At 42.7% G+C, this 19,623-nt stretch overlaps 3 protein-coding genes across 6 annotated transcripts in view; 1 reads left to right on the top strand and 2 right to left on the bottom strand.

Moving 5' to 3' along the window:
* Positions 1 to 19,623, top strand: part of LOC103363191 (membrane-associated phosphatidylinositol transfer protein 2) — a 58,087-nt gene that overhangs the window by 34,458 nt on the left and 4,006 nt on the right. For 2 of the 4 annotated variants that reach the window (XM_008289836.1, XM_008289838.1), the window contains 10 exons: positions 15 to 179; positions 1,110 to 1,400; positions 1,948 to 2,096; positions 2,204 to 2,320; positions 2,509 to 2,625; positions 2,729 to 2,877; positions 3,032 to 3,181; positions 3,302 to 3,482; positions 3,681 to 3,809; positions 4,788 to 8,379. In XM_008289836.1, the coding sequence (XP_008288058.1) occupies positions 15 to 179; positions 1,110 to 1,400; positions 1,948 to 2,096; positions 2,204 to 2,320; positions 2,509 to 2,625; positions 2,729 to 2,877; positions 3,032 to 3,181; positions 3,302 to 3,482; positions 3,681 to 3,809; positions 4,788 to 5,171 (1,832 nt within the window). In that variant the 3' untranslated portion in view covers positions 5,172 to 8,379. Of the gene's footprint in view, positions 1 to 14; positions 180 to 1,109; positions 1,401 to 1,947; positions 2,097 to 2,203; positions 2,321 to 2,508; positions 2,626 to 2,728; positions 2,878 to 3,031; positions 3,182 to 3,301; positions 3,483 to 3,680; positions 3,810 to 4,787; positions 8,380 to 19,623 lie in introns of those variants that run through there. The other 2 variants (XR_520490.1, XM_008289837.1) reach the window with 2 other exon arrangements.
* Positions 9,102 to 13,055, bottom strand: arl6ip4 (ADP-ribosylation factor-like 6 interacting protein 4). Its single transcript, XM_008289839.1, has 5 exons — positions 12,770 to 13,055; positions 11,353 to 11,670; positions 9,907 to 10,024; positions 9,746 to 9,815; positions 9,102 to 9,666 (listed from the first exon to the last, which is right to left on the bottom strand). Exons 1-5 carry the CDS (start codon positions 12,945 to 12,947, stop codon positions 9,610 to 9,612), a joined length of 741 nt encoding a protein of 246 aa, XP_008288061.1. The 5' UTR covers positions 12,948 to 13,055; the 3' UTR covers positions 9,102 to 9,609.
* mthfd2 (methylenetetrahydrofolate dehydrogenase (NADP+ dependent) 2, methenyltetrahydrofolate cyclohydrolase) lies at positions 14,593 to 18,670 on the bottom strand. The gene is made up of 8 exons (XM_008289840.1): positions 18,491 to 18,670; positions 16,626 to 16,810; positions 16,408 to 16,530; positions 15,976 to 16,128; positions 15,779 to 15,886; positions 15,603 to 15,695; positions 15,390 to 15,515; positions 14,593 to 15,292 (listed from the first exon to the last, which is right to left on the bottom strand). Exons 1-8 carry the CDS (start codon positions 18,568 to 18,570, stop codon positions 15,144 to 15,146), a joined length of 1,017 nt encoding a protein of 338 aa, XP_008288062.1. The 5' UTR covers positions 18,571 to 18,670; the 3' UTR covers positions 14,593 to 15,143.

The following is a 19,623-nucleotide window of genomic DNA, read 5'->3' as shown; positions in this document are numbered from 1 at the left end:
TTTGCGCTCAATAGCGGATGTTGTTCAGTCTCATGGTGGTGTCTTCATGGACAGTTCGTACCCCTCATCCCCCGTAACGGGCCCCCTCTCCCGGGGCCAGCGGAGGGCCAGTGAGGTCAGCATTGCCAGCCAGGTCTCAGGAATGGCAGACAGTTACACTGCCACCAACATAGCCAACAGTAAGTGTTCTCGATACCAACCAGTCGCTCTTCCTCTCTTCCCTCCATTCACACAAACACTGTTCTAGTTATTTCTCCCACTTTCTCTTGCTTTCAGACCAACTCTTCTCTATATTACCTGCCTAGTTTCTCTTTCCGACTCTCCTACATCACCTTCTCTCTCTCTCAACCCCCGTTACTCTGACTCTACACACATCCTGCACACCAGCTGAAGCGGCCGAGTCAGCCAGCTACACATGAGTATACGCAGGTCCTTTTTGCTACTTCTGCTATGTCAGACTTAACACCTGTAATGTAGGGAGACTCATGCAAGGTGTTTTATCCATCTCCTGTTCAAACTCAAGTGCTGATAAGATCAGAGTCCTGGAGAAGAGCAAGCTTAGCGCCACTTTCCACTGTCTGTCTGACTTTTACCCACTGTCTAAATGTAAATGCAATGAACGAGTGCTGCATTTATCTAATGTTGCAATGCATGTAGACACCTGCCTCCCACAGCCATTCCTGCATTGTCCACTCCCTACTGCAGTGTTTGCTGAGATGACCAGTACTGTTTCCTCTTTGTTTGATTGTCCTCCAAAGTCCCTCCTTCCCCTCACCTTTTCACTCTCGTTACCAGAACATGTATTTGTGACTCACCTTGCTCTTGATAACGCTGCTGTTTTACCACCTACAGTAAAACACTGGACATGCACGTTGACTAACCAAAATATATTTCTGCTCCTGCAACACCAGAACATCAGAAGATGTATTATCTCCACTGTTACTAACAATTATTTTTCAGCTTCACAGCTCTGTTTCAAGCAGCTTCATGACACTGGACTCATCCTAGCATCACTCTGCAAATTGTTTAAACTGTCATAAACTTGTCACATATGACTATGCATCCATTTTATTACATGGTTTCTTTCTCTTTGTTTTTTTTCCCCATAGCCAAATCATGCCAGGTTAACCAATCCAAAACGTTCAGTTTTTTGTCCCAACTCGCCCTATCGTCACAAAACAAATACTTCCTGAAAAGTCCTCCTAAGTCCCGTAAGAAAGTGAAGGCCTGCCAAGCCGCAGGATGTCCTGATGCAGATCTAGCGTCAGAGCTGGATGGTGACGCAGACTCTAGCGAAGGTCTGAGTCCCACTGGCCAGTACGAGAACTGCCTGTCGGCGGGGCTGGACTGTGCTATATCTGATCTGGTCTCACTGGACTCCCAGGCTGAAGTGGAGCAAGGTATTTTTCTACGGGAGGGGACTGCTGAAATCAACATGAGGCTACAGGTCTTTTCTGTCTGCTGTCCTATACTGTGTCGCAATCAAAAACTCAATGCTGCTCTTCCAGAAAGCCTCTTTTTTCCCCCCCCTTACCTTGAATTCTGTGTCAATTGAATTCACAAGGATTCAAGTGCAGGGACTTGCACTGATGAAGTGTAGTGCATAAATTTAGATCTTGCCCCTCTTTCTAAATCCATAACCTCTTTTCATGCCCACACTAACACGAATAACCATCTTCAGTTCCTCATATAATCACATATCAGTAACTATCTTTTCTTTTTGTTCTTCAATTCAGCGCTTGATTTCCCCCAATAATAACAATTACGAACGCCTTCTTTTCCCTCCTGTAGCTGAAGAACTGCGGGGATTGGTGATGATTGTGGTTGAAGACTGAAATCAACTTTTTTGCTTTAGCCTCAGGGGTGTTGCACCTTTGCGTGGCATCACATGACTCTTACAGTTTCGTCTTACGTCTCTGCTTCCTATTCATCCCATTCCCATCACAGTTGCAGCGCGTTGGTGGGGCACAAAGCGGCTGGACTTTGCCCTGTACTGCCCCGATGCTCTGACCGCTTTCCCCACAGTGGCTTTACCGCACCTCTTCCACGCATCATACTGGGAATCCACCGACGTCGTGTCTTTTCTCCTGAGGCAGGTGAGTAAACGTTTGAATGTGTGTCATTCTTTATAGCCTGTTAATATGTAACCTGCAGGCTTTTCTTAAGCGATACAGAGGGTGAATCAGTGAAATGCTCCTTTTAGGTCATGAGGCATGAAAACTCGAGTATTCTGGAGCTTGACGGGAAAGAAGTGTCTGAATTCACCCCCTCTAAACCTCGAGAAAAGTGGCTCCGCAAGAGGACTCATGTCAAGATCAGGGTGGGTATCAGAAGATGCTAATTACAGCTTTGGAGCTTTGTCTGCTGCACTGTACTAGAATTTACATCTAATAACAACATCTTGGGTTTAAATCTGGCCTTTGACTTTGTTTTTTCAAACACGCCGCTTCAGTAACACTGACACAAAAACAACACTTCACCATGTGTGTTTCTTTCTTTCCTTTGCAGAATGTGACCGCCAACCACCGGGTGAACGATGCCGTGTTCACTGAGGACAGCCAGCAGGTCGTGACAGGTCGCTTCATGTATGGCCCTCTGGACATGGTCACTTTGGCCGGGGAGAAGGTGAACACACACTTGTCATCACTTACAGTAGCCTGACGTTCGGTTAGCCTGTGTAATTTGCGTTTGTGCTCATTTTTGTATTCGTTTTTTCAATCCGCCGCAGGTTGACCTCCACATAATGACCCAGCCTCCATCAGGAGAATGGGTGTACTTCAACACAGAGGTGACCAACAGTAGCGGCCGAGTGTCTTTTGTCATCCAAGAGGACAAGCGTCTGGGCATCGGAGTCTACCCAATTAAAATGGTCGTCAGGTGAGAGTAGCTTGGTTCCTGTTTGATACCAAACTGTGTGTCTTAGTTTGGGTTTTGATTATTCAAGCCTTTTGTGCTTTCTTCTATAAGCCTTGTTTCTTCCCTTGATCTTTGCCAGCCTCTGTTTCCTCACTCTGTCCTTTTTGTTCTCCAGGGGCGACCACACGTTTGCAGACAGCTACCTGACAGTCATTCCACGTGGCACCGAGTTCGTGGTGTTCAGCATTGATGGTTCATTCGCTGCCAGCGTGTCAATCATGGGCAGTGATCCCAAAGTGCGGGCAGGAGCTGTGGACGTTGTCAGGTATCCTGCTGCTCTTCCTCTACTGTTTCCCTGGGTGTGGACAGTTTCCTTCAGATTGAAGTTCGTACGCATGTGTGCTATTTATATCTGGGTATATTCTGCTGCTTCTTCTCTTTGCAGGCACTGGCAGGATTTAGGATATTTGATCATCTACGTGACCGGACGTCCAGACATGCAGAAGCAGCGGGTAGTGGCCTGGTTGTCTCAGCACAACTTCCCTCATGGCATTGTCTCCTTCTGTGACGGCCTGGTGCACGACCCGCTCAGACACAAGGCGAACTTCCTCAAGTCCCTGACAGAGGTCAGACTGGGAGGAGGGGAGGACCTGGGGGGGGGGGAGTTTGTGTGTACTTTTAGAAATACTGCTGTCTGTGTATGTGTGGTCTCGATCTGTGTGCGATGAGTAACAAATGCGCAGCTACTATGTGAAAACTATTTACTCAATTATAATGAAAAATCCAGTGCTCAACAGTTCTCTTCCTTATTTGATCGATTCCAGGCTCACTTGAAGATTTTCGCTGGCTATGGATCAACCAAAGACATCTCAGTCTACACTTCCATTGGCCTCCCTCCTTCCCAAATATACATAGTCGGCCGACCCTCTAAGAAGATGCAGCACCAGTGTCAGGTATTTAATCATTTCATGCACAGCTTTGGGAAAACATGTTGTTTTTAATGTTGATAGTCCATCAATGCATTTCAGGAATGTCAAAGTAAATGCCCAAAGCATCATGAAATTTATTTAACTGTCTGAGCATTTGTTTTGCTCCTGTCACATTTTTACTCACTGTGGCCTCATTTTTCACTACAATATAAAGTCCTGCACCTTTATGGAAACAGCACAAGCATAGCTACAAGTAGAGAGAAAATTATCATCATAAATCATCATAAACAAAGAAGAAAAAATTAGTAGGATTTCTTTGTTTATTCTTTTTTTTTTCCCCTTAAATTTCCTTTTTTTTTTTTTTCCCCTTAAATTTCCAAGTGTCTACAGGTGTTACTAACACTAGGGGGATATAGTGACCCTACATTGTATAATATTGTACTGCTTACATTTCTGATTTGTTTCCATACTTCTCTCTTATCTGCTCTGTGTAAACAGTCTCCAGTTCAGGTCAGTTCAGCCAAAAAAATCCCAGAGTTTTTGTCACATAACTGTTGGCTGCAGCTGAGTCACTAATGGCATCGTGGTCGTGCTGAGAAGCGCAGATGGTTTTTTTTTTTTACAGAATTTAGTTTGTGGAAGCAAATTTTTAAATTAGATGTGTACAATTAACTAATTTTGATTAAATATGCCAGTTTTTATTTTAGCTCTGGTTGTTTTTCTCATCAAACCAAAAGTCACACATGATTAGTTCAAGGACTAGTGTAAAGTTAAATCTGATGGTTCTTCCTGTTCTTACAATTTCTTGTGATGATTAATGATGTAAAATTATAGGGTTTTCGAAGATAAATATGTGATACTGGTTTTTAAATACTGCAGCTCCTACAGCTAATTCATATTTCATTTAAAAGACTGACGCAGTGTGAATTAAATCAATTGGGAAGTAAAAATGTTGTATTTCTTTCTCGTTGACCGTTTTTTGTTCTCTGATCCTCTCAACAGTTCATCACAGAGGGCTATGCAGCTCATTTGTCCCAGCTGGAGTACAACCACCGATCTCGGCCAGCCAAGTCCAGCAGTGCGCGCATGGTGCTTCGCAAAGGCAGCTTCGGCCTGGGCGCAAACAGCGACTTCCTGAGGAAGAGGAACCACCTGTTGCGCACCATCTCCTCTCAGCCGGCCCCGAGCTCCCCGACAGGCAGCATCCACAACAGACCTGAGCGCACACAGAGCCAATCAGACAGCGAGCGTCTGGAGCGGGAGCGGCTGGAGCGAGCTCACAGCCACAGCCAGGGAGCGACGCAGCGCAGCATGAGCATCACGGCCAGCTGCTGGGGCCGCAGCAGCAGCACCAAGCTGGAACCAGGAGTTTTCAGCCCCAAGTGAGACGACAGGGACAATGGGAGAGAACCTTTGGGAGAGTGACTTACAGAGGAACAGACACATGACAGAAAAATAAAGAGTGAAAAAACAGTCGGCTCGCACCCAATTGGTAAATACCACAAGGAAAATCAGGTGCTACAAACCACTCTTTATAAAACTAACACCAGTCACACTCCACACAGATATTTATGGACAGAGCCTGTGGCTGTATTCATCATAAAACAGGCATTTCAAGAAGCATTGTCCTGAAAACGGGAGAATGCACACAAACACATTTAGCTGATATTGTAGGGATCCAGACTGTTTCTACTCTTTAGTAAATCTCTATCAGACTTGAATACAAGGTCAGTTTTAGTCCTCCAACAGGCTTTTAGATTGGAGACGGTTACACAGAAAAGCACCCGCTCGCTGTATTCTGCAGCAAACAACACAAAGCAGTTACAGGCGGCTTTGTGCTGCTCTGTAACTGACTAATGTGGCCAATGCAAGCACAACATTTGCTACGGAGACCAACTTTGTGAATAGTAGTTTTAAAGCTATGTCCTTTTTATGTGATAATCAGGGATGTTCTGGTCTGAGAGCGGAGCTGAGAATCAGGTGAAACTGGACTGAATGCGCCTCTGGTTTTTGGTGTAAATATAAAAACAAATATGACAAATCCAAACTTAATCTGCGTTTGATTTTTTTCATAACATATAGAACACTGTTCTACTAGAAACAATCTGATCAAAAGATGCTACTTTACAAGCAGCATAGACGACAAATTGTCAACCACACAGTCCAGGTTTGCTTGTTCTCCAGTCGGCCCTGAGACACAAAGAATCATCCAAAGGTCACATGAAGCAAACTGCGAAATTTCCCTTTAACTACGGTTGCAGCTGAAACTGTTCCTGGGCTTTTATAGCATTTCACCGCATCACACCATACTGTGCTGCTGAAGAAAGTAACGTACGACTCAGCTAAAGGGGAAAACTGCTACTGCTGTACGGTTAATGTGCCAAAGTAAACAGTATAGAATGATATGCTGTATGTGAACAGAGAGGGGGGGGGAATGGGGTCTCCTGTGTAAAAAATGGACTAGTTTGTGTAAGTATGTAGTTGAATGCCTTCACAAGGCTTGTACATAGTTGTTACATTACTGTGCAGATCTGGTATCTGGTCCACCGAAGACCAGTTTCAAGTGTCTTCTTTACTCTGGGGGTAAACACCAACTCATTCAGGATATACTTTATTGATTGATGATGATAATTATTGTTATTTAAAACTATAGAACTTTTAAAAAATGTATTGATTTTGTGAACAAAATGTGTTTTAAGATTACTTTAGCTATGTTGTGTTTTTTTTTTTGTTTGTTTTTTTTCCTTCAAACTTCAGTTGCAGCAGCCAAAACTCAGAGGTCTTTGCCTGGCACAGTATTGTATTTTTATTATTTTATCTTGCAGATCACCAGAGTTGTATCAACAGAACTGCTATCTTGTGTCATATATTGTACGTTTGTTATTAACTATTTTGGAAAATTTGGGATATGGCTTCTCTCTGGTTATCCCTACGCTGTAAATGAGGCGTTGAATGTGCTCATAGATAATCCTCCTTAGGTTAAGGTCTCTTTCTCTGTTCTGCTGCGCCTTTAGAGGAAGAAAATGTGCAAATTGTAAATTTTGTACAATATGCTGTGGAAAGTAGGAACACAGAGCTAAGACTTACTTTATGCTGTTGGCCATTTCTTTCTTAAAATGGGTAAGATTTTGTGATTTTATTCCTTCAAAAGCTGTTTATTTGTCCCTCTGATAGGCGTGTACAGAGCTGACTGCAATGGACCAATATGGGCTCAAATGTAAGGGGAAACGTGCAATATTAGTTAGCCGCACCACCAGATCAAACAGACTGTTGAGGAAGCGTCACAGTGCAATGACAATCAGTTGAACGGGCACATATTCCACAGACGTCAAACTGCAGAGGGTTTCTCCACATGTCTCGGCTCCACCCAAACGCACGGGTACACACTCTACAAAGGTTTCAAGTGCCACTGACCTGATAACGGTTTGGAATATTACAGTCAGATTTCCTCTGTAGAAAGATATCCTCAGTCTCGGTTTTCACACTGAAAACTCAGTTACCAGAGCATCCGGTACGCCCTGCTGAAATTAATTTAATTAAAAATACCCCTGCAATAAAACCTGATGAAGGATATAATGTTCAGTTTGTGTTGGAACTCTTTAGATAAACGTTGATTCAACTGAACGCTCATTCTGGAGTTTGTGGTGCTGTTGAGTTGTATTGTGTCATGCTGAGATGTGTTTCTGATATTTTGTCCACTGCACATTTCACTGAGGTTAGAAAAACATCCTCGTTCAGAGCAACTGTTACGTCTTAATCAGGGTAGTTTCTTGTCATCCTGGTGAAGGAGGGTGTAAATTAGAAACACTTTACTACTGTCCCTCTGCATTTTGACTGTCAAGATTCGGTTTGAACCCGTAGCTCCTCCGAGAGCTGCTGGGTGAAGAATGGCTGTTTGTACATTCATAGAAACGAGACAAAAAAAAAAAAAAAAAGACAGGCAATGCTGGAAAACAAGCACTCATGTTACACTGGCAACTACTGAACCATATCCCCTGATCTGAATTGGCTGGATATCGAAATCCAGAGAATGTAAAGATGAAGCGGTGCGGTGATCTGTGAAGTTTGGATACCTCTGGGCAGACAATCGCTTCGATTCTGCTACTGACACACACATTACCAGAGGCCTTACACTTCCTTTTTTTCTGCCTTACATTGACCATTGTGTTTGCAAGGCCTAGAATGAACGCTGCTCACACCCGAGCCGACTTCACGGAGAAGGATAGACTGTTGACTTTACTGTGGAAATAGGAAGAGGCCATATTTTCTTAAAAAAAATAATTAAAAAAAAAAAAGAAGCTTTGTTTACCTGTAAAGGACAAATGCAAAAGGATAAAATTTGTTTGACATATTTCACCAACATTAGGCAATCCATCGCCGTCCCAAGCTCTGCTCTCCGGGTTAATGCAATGTCACGACTGTTTCATCAACGGTTAGCATTTATAGGTTGTGTATATAAACCAGAAATTGGTGAATCATGCTTGGAAAATATTTTAATTGTACAGGGTGTGTATCTTGTAGGTTTTGGATAATGTCATTTTATCCATTCCCTTGTGTTTTTATGTACAGTGTATAAAGAATATATAAAGAACAACTAAGTAATTTTGGCCTTTTTTCACACTTATACCACAATTAGAGGAAGGAAAGTAGTTGGATGCACATCACAGAGAGAAGAGAAATGATTCACTGACAAAATGTTATCACCATTTGAATCTTCATCGATCAGCTTTTAAACAGTATCTCTTTGCAACGTTTTCTCTGAAACATCCATCCATTATCTATACACCTCTTAATCCTCACTAGGGTCGTGGGGGGCTGGACTCTATGCCAGCTGACTTAGGGTGAAGGCAGGGGACACCCTGGACAGGTCACCAGTCTATCACAGGGCTACACTTATAGAGACAGACAACCAAGCACACTCACATTCACACCTACAGACAATTTAGAATCACCAATTAACCTCAACGTGTTTTTGGACTGTGGAAGAACATGCAAACTCCATGCAGAAAGCTCCTGAGTGTCCTCACCGGGACCTTCTAGCTGCGAGGCAACAGTGCTAACCACCGAGCCACCTTGCAGCCTCTCTGAAACATATTGAACAGTTTTTTTTAAAGATGTTTATCCCATCTGGCAGCATACAGGCCTTCAGTCTATGAGGGTTAATGATGTATGAATATGGTTTTCATTGTTTAAAACCGTGGGATCATGTTTTTTTTTTTTTTTAGTCGATATAAAATTTTGCGATGTGAAGTAAGTGTGCAGGCGACTCCCCCTCTTCTCAGCTTAACTACACAACACTTTCTTGAATGACTGAAATCCAGGACACAAAATTTATTTTTCTGGCAGTAGTTCACACAAATTCACACTTATTCAGAGAAATGAAACAAAACATGAGACAACATCGATAAAGATACTGAACACTTAGATCAGCCTCTTACATTAGGCAGACATGATGCAAACAGTTGAATGTTTGAGTTCATGACTCATTAAAGTATCGCTGTTTAACTTTACACACTGATATGCTTTTTAAACAGGCAAAACAAACGTGCATAAATCAGTGTAAACATACACTTTGGCACGTCATGAGCTGCTGCATCAGCTGACTTAACATTTTAAACCCATAACTCATCTGTTTCTCTTCACGTCTCCTCGGAGAGACACATGTTCCGATCACTACTGCACAGTTCGATCACAGACAAATCTGCATTATGAAAAATGCATCTTGTTAAATATTCAGAGAAGGTTTCAGCTTCAGTCTGGGTGAACTCACTCTGAAGAAGATGGTTTCAGTTTAGCAAAGCTGCAGCCAGACTGTAAAAGTCTTCTACCTGTTGATTCCCAGTTTCCTCTGGAAGGCGTTGCCGTCTCCCTTGGTAGATTGCTGTGGGATTAAAGTGTGTTAACGAGGTGCCAAAAGTATGTCCATTACACCAAGTTACAGCCAAAACTTTCTCCTTTACCTTGTTGATCTCCTTGTGTTTCTCCCGGCTGACTATCTCCTCTATGATCTCTCCTTCTCCTCTCACCAGCCTGGAAGAGAAAAACAAAACAAAACATGAATCTCAACAGAGTGGACAAATTGCTTCTTTAAACCCACCTGTAATGTAAACTACAGTCGTACCTGGTCCGTCCTGTTTCAGGGTCCACCACCCTGCGGATCACGCTCTGCCTGGCCTCGTACTCCTCCTTGGTTAGAGGCCTCTTGGTGGAGAGTCGGGCCTTCTGCTCATCCGTCATGACTGCAGAGGGACGCAGGATATCAAATAGTTATTTGGAAATTCAGCTCCTGAGCCATCGTAGTTGTAACGGATACAGAAATGGGCTAAGTGTGAAAAATATGAGTTTAAGATTTTGCCATGCTTTTTATACTGAAGCAGTTTTTCTGTCTCTGCTGAAAATAAGTGCACAGGACAGCTTTATGGTCATTTTTGTAGAAAATAGTTTGACAAGTATTAAATCTGGTAAGTCCATGAAACCTGTCCCATCATGTATGGATATATTATAATATGTTGTCAAAATGCTTGTTGACGGGGAACCACTAGATTTGTTGGGTTGTCTAATTTTGTAGGGTCTTAACATTTAAGTTAGTCGGGTTAATTTACATGATTAATATTGCAGGGACCTATTCAGTCAGGTAAATTGGTATTTTATGTAATTCTGTGGAGTTTTAACCACAATATTTAAATTACTCAGTTAACATAATAAATAACACTGTAGGGCAGGGGTGTCGAACTGCGGTCCTCGAGGGCCGCAATCCTGCATGTTTTAGATGTTTCCCTCTTCCAACACACCTGATTCAAATGATCAGCTCATCATCAAGCTCTGCAGAAGCCTGATAACCATCCTGATCATTTGAATCAGGTGTGTTGGAAGAGGGAAACGTCTAAAACATGCAGGACTGCGGCCCTCGAGGACCGCAGTTCCGGACCGGATGTCGACACCCCTGCTGTAGGGTCTTCACTCTAATTTTAAAACTTGTTAGGTAAGTTAACAACACCCGTCTTATTTCTGTACAGAAAAGCACTTTGGCTCAATGGAAGGATCGTTTTAAATGCGGCGTATAAATAACGATGACTTCACCTGATATAAAATGTAATGTATCACAGACTTTTTTATCTGTTCAGGTGGGCGAAACACCAAACTGTACAAGTTAGGACTGCAGCTAATGCTTGTTTGGATTATCACGTAACTTTTCTGACTACATAATATTAGAAATATCAAATGCATCTTAATTTTCATGAATTGAAACTTCTTGTTTTGTCCAACCAGCAAAGTGTGCAAAACTCAAAGACATTCAAGATACGGTGACATAAAACACAGAGAAGCAGCAAATTGTCACATTTGAAAAGCAGGGAGCAAAAACAGCTGATTATTTTTGCCTAAAAAATAAATCAAGTATCAAAACGGACCGATTATTTAATCAGCTATTTGATGGTTTAACATCAGATTTAACATCAGAACTGTCATTCTAATTTTAAAAACACTCAGATTCTGATGCTTTAAAATCACTTCGATCACCATAAAATGCTTTATGTGTAAAATGTAACCATGCTATGTGAGGACCCACCAGGGCCGAGCTCCACGGCCCCCTCATCACTCTGCCACACCTCCAGGTAGGACGGAGGTTTTTCAGCCGGACCAGCAGGCAGCTGCGCCTCTGCCTTCTTCTTTTCCTTTTCCTTCTTCTTCAGCTTCTTCTTTTTCTCTTTTTTCTTCTGTTTCTTCAGCTTCGCCTTCTTCTTCTTCAGCTTCTTCTTCTTGGCTTTGCTTTTCTTCTTCTTTGTCTTCTCATCGCTCGACGAGGATGAAGATGACGAGGAGGAGGAAGAGCTGGATGATGAAGAAGAGGAGTGTCTTCTGCGCTTCTTTTGGTGTATTTTCTCATCTGAGGGGAAAACGGAGACGATGTTCAACAAACCTCTGAAAGACGAAGTTAGCTTCCAATTCAAAACCCCTAATTCAGCAGATAAGGGCAAAGTTAAGGGACACTTAACTGCTGAGCAACCTTTTCTCAGTTGTTTTACATTCTAAATCATCCATCTACGCACAGTGGTTTTAAATCTGGACCTGGTTTAATGTGGTCCAGATCCCTAAAAAAAAAGCAGTAATATCCCAGTTTTATGCGTTTTCAATTTTGAAACAAAGGTTTTACAAGTTAGAGGCTGTGTTTTAAAGAATCATTGGCCTCTCTGGAATAATCTAGTCAATATAGATTTGACCAGTGGTTGCTGATCTGGACCTGGTTTGTAGTGGTTTGTATGCAAAAAAAACAAAAAACAAAAACAAAAAAAGCATTGAAATCTGCCTTTTTTTTGTATTTTCACAAATAGAGTAAATGTTTTACACCCTAAAACTATAATCTAGTCCAGAGTTATCCAGTGTATATATAGTGGGTTTTGATTTGGACCAGTTCTGAGGACTCTTCAGCCTCCCGAGCCATTCTAGTCCAGATCTGACCAGTCTATGTATAGTAGTTTAAGATTTGGGCTGATAAGGTCTGCATATATGTAAATAAAACAACAACAGTGAAATCGCTTTGCAATACAAGTTTAACCAATAAGAGATTGTAGTTGGCCATGTTCTGCTCCATTCTCTGGATCACAGTCAGGAAGCAAAGAGTCTTTTGCCTCTCTGGGACAATCTAGGCCAGCAGTCTATAAATAGTGGGTTTTGATCTAAATCTGGTCTAATGTGGTCAAACGCTAAAATAAGCTATAAAATCTCCCTTTTTTGCAGCATTTCACATGTTTGAAATGTTTCTGGCAGCATTAAGGGTTTATCTAAACTGTCTAACACGACTTTACTCATTAAAATGCTGAAAAACAGAATAAATCGTTCAGTGCTGAAGGTTGAGTTTCCCTTAACTTCTCCCTTAACTCTTCAACCAGAAGCTCACTTCAGTGTCGTCCTCTCAGGAGACGAGACTTTGTTCTCCGTCAAAATGCTCCTTGTTTTATTTCAAACTTAGAAAGAAAAGTCCTCACCTCTGCTCTTGTGTGAAGCTTTTTTTTTAGTCGCTCTGCTGTGACTCCTGCTGCTGGACGAAGAAGACGACGATGAAGAAGAAGAGGAGGAAGAAGAGGACGAGGATCGCCTCCGCTTTTTCTTCTTCTCGTGTTTTTTGTCTCTGCCGGCTCTTTCCGGCGACCTGCTGCGATCCATAGCTACAGAAAAACTGTTCAAATATCACAAAAAGTACAAAAAATTACGGTGGAACAGCAAATCCAAAAAACTCGTTTTCGTTTACGGAAGTGTGCTCGTCTTTGATTTCCTTCCGTCGCCGCCGCCGTGACATGACAAAGGTTCCTAGTTCCTTCCAGTATCCTCAGTGATGGGAACAACGTAGACTTAATATGATAAAATAATTATTTATTATAAATATAAAAAATAATAGAACAACAAATGCAACTTTATGCATTTACTGTTAGCGGTAACAATCTTCGAAATGTGAAGTTTTATTAGAAAAGTGTATGAAAAGCTAAAGTGCTTGAGCAGAATGATCACAGTGTCGATTTTTGTTTATACTGTGTAGTTTAATCCTAAGAGGCTCTCAAAAGAAATACACGTCTGTTTTGTGACAGCTTTTGTGTGTGTGTGTGTGTGTTAAGGCAAGGATAAAATCATTATTTTGCACCACTCATCCTCACTAATGTCATACCAGGTAATAAGGGATCACAAATAGATTCGTATTTACTTTGAAAGTCCACAAACCTGCAAGATTTGGAACTACCAGCTCAATCAACAGGGATCATAATGAAAAAGCGAATCATTTTTATATTGAAAATCGTTGAATCTATGAGGAATCGGTCCATTCAGTCAGAGACGGTGGCCCATTTAGGTGGTTAGTACACAAAACAAAAACAAAAAGTCATGTACAATAAACGTCCAGCAAATTTTCATCCTTGCTTTAACAGCAATAATTTATTTTTGAACTTTTTTAGTTTTTTAATTCATTTTTTTGTGCATTTAACGTCAACATGGTGGAATCTACTCACACAAAAGACCTTGAACAGAAAGGAGATTTAAACAAACCTACAAACTTAAGGTAGATTATCCCTAGAGACATATTTACAAGAAGAGAACTAAAAAGAAAAAAATAAAGCAGGAAAAATAATGAAAAGGGCCCATTTATTTTTTTTTATCAGGTCAAATGCAACAAAAGAATGAAGGCCACCAGGTCAACTCAGCAGCAAGACTGCTCACAAATACTTGAAGGAGGGAAAACATAAGTTTAGACCTGGTTGTATATTACTTTATAATGTCTTTTTCTTTTTTTTTTAGCCTTGTGATAGACTGGTGACCTGTCCAGGGTGTCCCCTGACTTCACCCTGAGTCAGCTGGGATAGACTCCAGCCCCCCATGACCCTGGACATCTTTCTTTTAAGTTTTAATGACCTCTTCTTTTCATAAAGCACCCTGTAACTCCAGTTTTAAAGGTGGTATAGAAAGTATATTGTATCAGCAGAAGGCCTCTTTGGGAGAATCTAACTTTTGTGTGTGCAAAGAGCTTCAAATGTGTCACATATTCAGGTCACATTTCATGTTTTTTAAAGACTTTTTTTTTTTTTTGCCTTTTGGCTTTATTAGATAGGACAGAGAAAGACAGGAAAGTCGGGGGAGAAGAATGGGGGAAGGACCTGCAGCAAAGGGCCATGAGCAGGACTGGAACCCATGACCACTGCATCGGGGACTGTAGCCCCCATACATGAGACACCAGCTCAACCAGGTGAGCTATCATTTCATGTTTTTATCCCTTAACCGTGTTTTCACATGATTTGACAGAATTTGTGTGCACAGAAAACTTCAATGTGAGAACATATTCATCATCTTTATTTCAAAGTTTTTACAAAGGCAATTGTGAATCTTTAAAGCTTGTAAACTGATAAACGTAGTTGTTCCTGATGGTGTTAGCCCTTATCACTCTTGGTACATAAGGCTAAACTAAACTGAAAGAAAACCAACAGACAGGCCTCAGTCTCTCTGCTTCAGCTGCTCATCAGCTTCAAGTTAAATACTGTCACCTGTCCTCAGTTATGTTTAAATACTGTGTCACTGTAGCAATAAATAAAACAATCGCTTAAGAGTCCCGTAAAACCCCAAAGAAGAACATTGCAAATGATAAATACTGAAAACCCCAGTACAGAAAACATGCAGCTGCATGAGTGAATGTAACAGTCTAAACATGGCCAGACTTGAAGTTAGGAAAGGTTAAAGATGTCAGCAGAAAGAGAGCCGTAAAGCTCTCATCTTTCCAGTCAGTGTGCAACGGGAGCTCATCAGGTTGCTCCGAGTACAAAATGCGGAGGTGGTGGTGTTGGGGAGGAATGTGTCGCTGTTGGTGGGACCTGCTGGGACCCATTAGGACGCAGCGGCCATGCGGATCCTCTCTGGGGGGAACAGCAGGACGTTCTTGGCTGCTTTGATAGTGTTCTTCATGAGCATCGCCACAGTCATGGGTCCAACGCCTCCTGGCACCGGGGTGATGAATCCCGCCTTCTGTCTCACACCTGAATGTGGACGGTCAAAGGTATGATGTTACAGACGCCCCGAGACACAAAGCGAATCCCCACAGAAAACATGATCACATTCGTTCTCCAGCTTTACCTTCAAAATCCACGTCTCCCACCAGTCTGTTCTTCCCAGTGACCGGGTCCTGCACTCTGTTTATTCCGACATCAATCACCGCTGCTCCCTCTTTGATCATGTCCGCGGTAATCAGGTTTGGAATCCCTGACAGTTGAGAAACACACAGTTAGACAACCGAGAAAACTTAATCCACTCAACAGCTCAGTTACAGTCAGACACAGCTGAACAAACCTGCAGCAGCCACGATGATATCAGCGATTTTAGTGTGTTGGCGAAGTTGATCCTTTGGAGTGTAACGGTGAGAAATGGTGACTGTGGCATCACCTGCAGCAGGACAGAAGCGTTAATATACTCACTTGAAATCTTTTACATATCACATAATAATGAACCCTGACATCATAACTCACCTCCGGGCCTCTCGTGACGGCCGTCTGTGTGCAGCAACATGGCGATGGGCATTCCCACATTCTTGGAGCGTCCCGCAACAACAACGTTCTTCCCAAGAGTAGGAATACCTGCAAGATAAAAGATGGGAAAGTTAACTTAAACATTTAGTTTAGCAGCTTCTCAACCCTGAGAGGAAGCAAGAAGTCACTCCTGGTACCTGTGCGGTTTATAATTTCCCAGACTCCCCAGGGAGTGGCAGGAAGCATGGTGGACTGATCCAGGCACATGCGACCCACGTTGACTACGTGGAAGCCGTCGACGTCCTTCGTTGGGGAAACTGCATTGCAGATCGTACGTTCATCGATGTGTTCTGTCGGAGAACAAAGAGGAGTTAGAGTCAGGAAAAGTGAAGCAAAACAGTGTGCAAAAGTTCACAACTTAATAAACTACATATCGCTGTTTCGCCTTCAACAACAAAGAATCCTCACAGAGACAGCATGAAGGTGGGCAGTTTTGTCCTTTAAAGTATTTGCTGCCAACTGATACTTGCACTCAGTTATTTCCATCTTGGCTGACATCAAAACCTGTCTACAGGTGCAGGATTCTCTGCACTCATTCAACTCGTCTCACTTTGACAGTTTTTCTGTACCTGGCAGAGGCAGCTGGACCAGCAGGCCGTCCACGCGGTGGTCTGCGTTGAGCTTGTAGATCAAGTCCAGCAACTCCTCTTCGCTGATGTCCGAATGCTTGAGAATCGTCTCGCTTGAGATTCCTGTGGGAGGTCGAAGTGAGAAGACAACTCAACACACAAACAAATACTCGCCCTTTCGCTGCTACAATGTAGGTCAGCTGCGTTTTATCTCTTACCGACATCGGCTGCAGCCCGTGTCTTGTTCAGGACGTAGGAGTGACTGGCTGGGTTGTCTCCAACGAGGACCACGCTCAGATGGGGTCTCTTGTGTCCGGCTAAAACCCATTTCTCCACGTCGACCCGGGCCTCCTCGCGAATCTGCCGTGCAAGTTTCTTTCCTGAGATGACCACCGCCTCCTGCCTGAGAGTCAGAAAGGCCGTGAGGTCAGAGGGCAAGAAATCAATACTCAGCACAGTTTGCAAAGTGCCTTAAACGAACCGTGTACTTGTTCACAATGTGCAAACTCAAAAACAAGTTTGCACAGGTTCTGGAAAAAATTCTTCGTTAATCAGATCGTAAACCACAAAAAAGCGGTTAAACTATAAAAACTAAGCTGACAACATTCTTTCAAGTTGACTTATCTTTAGTGTGCAACTCCCTTATTAACTGTACATGATCCGTTTAACTGCTGCTGAAGAGGACACCAGAAACCTGTAATCTCTGACCCATGAAGCCTGGACCGGCACCTAAATCGGTCCTCTATAATTAGACGCAGCATGTCTCCACCTGACTGAGCCAGATGCTTCATGAGCACTGGCACTGTTACAGTACTTTAAATCACAGAGCTGCAATAAATTGGTACACACAAGCAATCGAGAGCAGCTTTTTTTTCTCTCTTTAAACCTGCAACAAGGGTTAAAACTCTGCGCAGTATTTATGAAGTTGCCCTACTGCTTTGTCCAAAAATCAAAGGCGCAAAGACGCTTCTGCATTATATAACAAACAGAGATCGGTTGCTAATAACTGAAGAGTAATGAGCCATTGAGAGTGATGTAACCGTCACTGTTGTTCTGCCAGAACTAATTAAACCTCACAGAAACGGGGCAGAATGAGGTGAGACCATGGGGCCAGTGTACCAGGTCCCAAAAGAAATGTGTCGAGTTTGCAGGGCAGCAAACTGCTCGTCACATACATTTAAATACAAAGCTCTGCTACTGAGGAAGAAGCTCTTTTCAAATGCATGGCTGCATCAACAGCTAATGCAAAGTGAGACCCAACACAGAGCAAAGTTGTCTCTTTTGTATGTAGCTGCAGCTGCATTCAGTTGATTCAGACTTTTTTTCTTGTTCTGTTTGCAGCTCAGTTTGCAGAAATGAGCCACACCTATATAATTCTAATTACTGTTCACCAAATTGACGTGACTCAACAAGATCTAGTTTAGTGCTGGGATGTAAGGTGACTTGTGCGTGACACGGGTTTTAATCATCAATCTTGTGCCTTGGTGGATCAGATCATGTGCAGGAGCCACGAGATTTAAGTTTTCAAGGCGTGTGTGCAACATTAGTCTGTCAGTCACTGGGATCATGCTGTACTCAGCACGTTCCCAATAAATACCTGCACACATGCCAAATTTCCATGTGTCTTGACTGATTGGTTGCCTGCAGCAAGTTTTTTTTTTTTTTCTTTTCTATTTTGAACCATCGTGTACCATCCAGGACTGAGTGTTCAAATGCACATCCATGTCTTTTTCCCTCCTTGCAGGACTGCACCTCGGGCTCCAGGCGAAACCTGGCTCCTCAAGCCACAGGGTGCAAGCGCTCAGGCCGATTTCATCAGCCAGCCAACCGCTGCAATGTTACCGGCAAAACGCTGGGGGCGCAGACTCTCATACTGCCGCGGACATTTAGTACAATTAAATTAATCAAACCCTCCTAGAATAAAACCTACCACCTCATCCATATAGCGGAAAAAAACTACATCTGAGGAAGCGCACAGGAAAGAAAAGGTGCCGGCTGGTCATGTTGGAAACAAACCTGCCGCACATGTCGTAAAATTGTTCCTACATTCACTCAGATCGCAGCAGATACATGATGGACTCACCTCGAGGCGGACGTGTGCAGTTTACAGACTTGGTGCTGGGAGTGTTGGCACAGTTTCCTGAGAGTCCTGACCGCTGCCATGGCTGACCGGCTGAGAGGAGGAGGAGGAGGAGAAGAGGAGACGCCACCGCCGGTTACGAAACAAACCAGCGCCCGGTCTGACAGAGAGTCAGTGGAGGAGGAAGAGGGCAGAGAGCTTTTAAAGCCCGGCCTCCTTTTACGCACGGCGCTGCGTCACTGCTATCTGCCGCCACACCTCTGCTGCACACACAGCCTGTAATTTTCCGACAAAACGAGAAGCTCACACACACACACACACACACACACTAAACAGCTGGTGGCTCCGTCTATCTGCTGGGAAACAAGTACAGATTTCTAAACTGAGCACAAAAGTACAGAAGTATAATCAGCAAAAAATATTAAAGTAAAAGTAGATTGACTGGTTCATACCATGTTCCAAAGGACGTGTAGTTCAATTACCAAATAAATGCTTGTAAATATAAAGTAGTGCACCAAAAAGTGCAACACTACTACTACTAATGAACTATACTAGGAGTAGAGTAAAGTAGCCTTATTAAATAAATGCATGTGGAAACTTTACTCTGAAGCAAAATTACTAATAATAATTTTTAAAAAACAAAAAAAAACCTAAATAGACAATCAGGTCCTGTATTCAAAATTTAAGGAAAAGTGCATGAAAAGCAATCAAAGGTGCTCTTTTAAGGGGGAGAATGACTCCTGACAGTTATATTATGACATATTATGGGATTACTAGTAACAATATATTAACACAGAAGCAGCATTTAGTTGGTACAGTTAATGTTAACGACTGTAGATATACTGTTCTACATACTTCATAACAGTACTCTGCATGTTATTCGCCCACTGTTGTTGCCAGTTTAGATTTATGCTGCTTGTGTGTGTGTCTTTGAGGCACTTGGTTGCTAGGGTTACCTGCACACCTGTGGGAATAGGTAGCAATCAGCCAGGCAGAGGCTTGATCAAGGAGACACAGGTGATCAGTGTGAGGGATCTGAGCCACACAGTTTTTTAACCGTGCCTGTGTGGGTGGCCGTCTTTTTATGGGTGTCACAGTATTTTTGTTTTCTGTGTATAGGAGTTCATTTCAGGTCG

The sequence above is a fragment of the Stegastes partitus genome, unplaced genomic scaffold, assembly GCF_000690725.1.
Source record: "Stegastes partitus isolate 25-593 unplaced genomic scaffold, Stegastes_partitus-1.0.2 Scaffold639, whole genome shotgun sequence".
In the NCBI taxonomy this organism is placed as follows: Eukaryota; Metazoa; Chordata; class Actinopteri; family Pomacentridae; genus Stegastes; species Stegastes partitus.
The sequence above is the reverse complement of the archived record's forward strand: the minus strand, read 5'-3'. Positions and strand labels throughout refer to the sequence as shown.

Bases quoted from the DNA above. Each gene is read 5' to 3' on its own strand.
- arl6ip4 (XM_008289839.1), bottom strand. From the start codon at position 12,947: ATGGATCGCAGCAGGTCGCCGGAAAGAGCCGGCAGAGACAAAAAACAC. The intron at 10,025-11,352 runs GTGGGTCCTCAC...GTCCCTCTGCAG, and splicing joins GGCCGTGGAGCTCGGCCCTG to TCATGACGGATGAGCAGAAG. The intron at 9,667-9,745 runs GTAAAGGAGAAA...TTAATCCCACAG, and splicing joins AACACAAGGAGATCAACAAG to CAATCTACCAAGGGAGACGG.
- mthfd2 (XM_008289840.1), bottom strand. From the start codon at position 18,570: ATGGCAGCGGTCAGGACTCTCAGGAAACTGTGCCAACACTCCCAGCAC. The intron at 15,887-15,975 runs GTACCAGGAGTG...TTTATCTTGCAG, and splicing joins GGAAATTATAAACCGCACAG to GTATTCCTACTCTTGGGAAG. The intron at 15,696-15,778 runs GTGAGTTATGAT...GTCCTGCTGCAG, and splicing joins CCGTCACGAGAGGCCCGGAG to GTGATGCCACAGTCACCATT.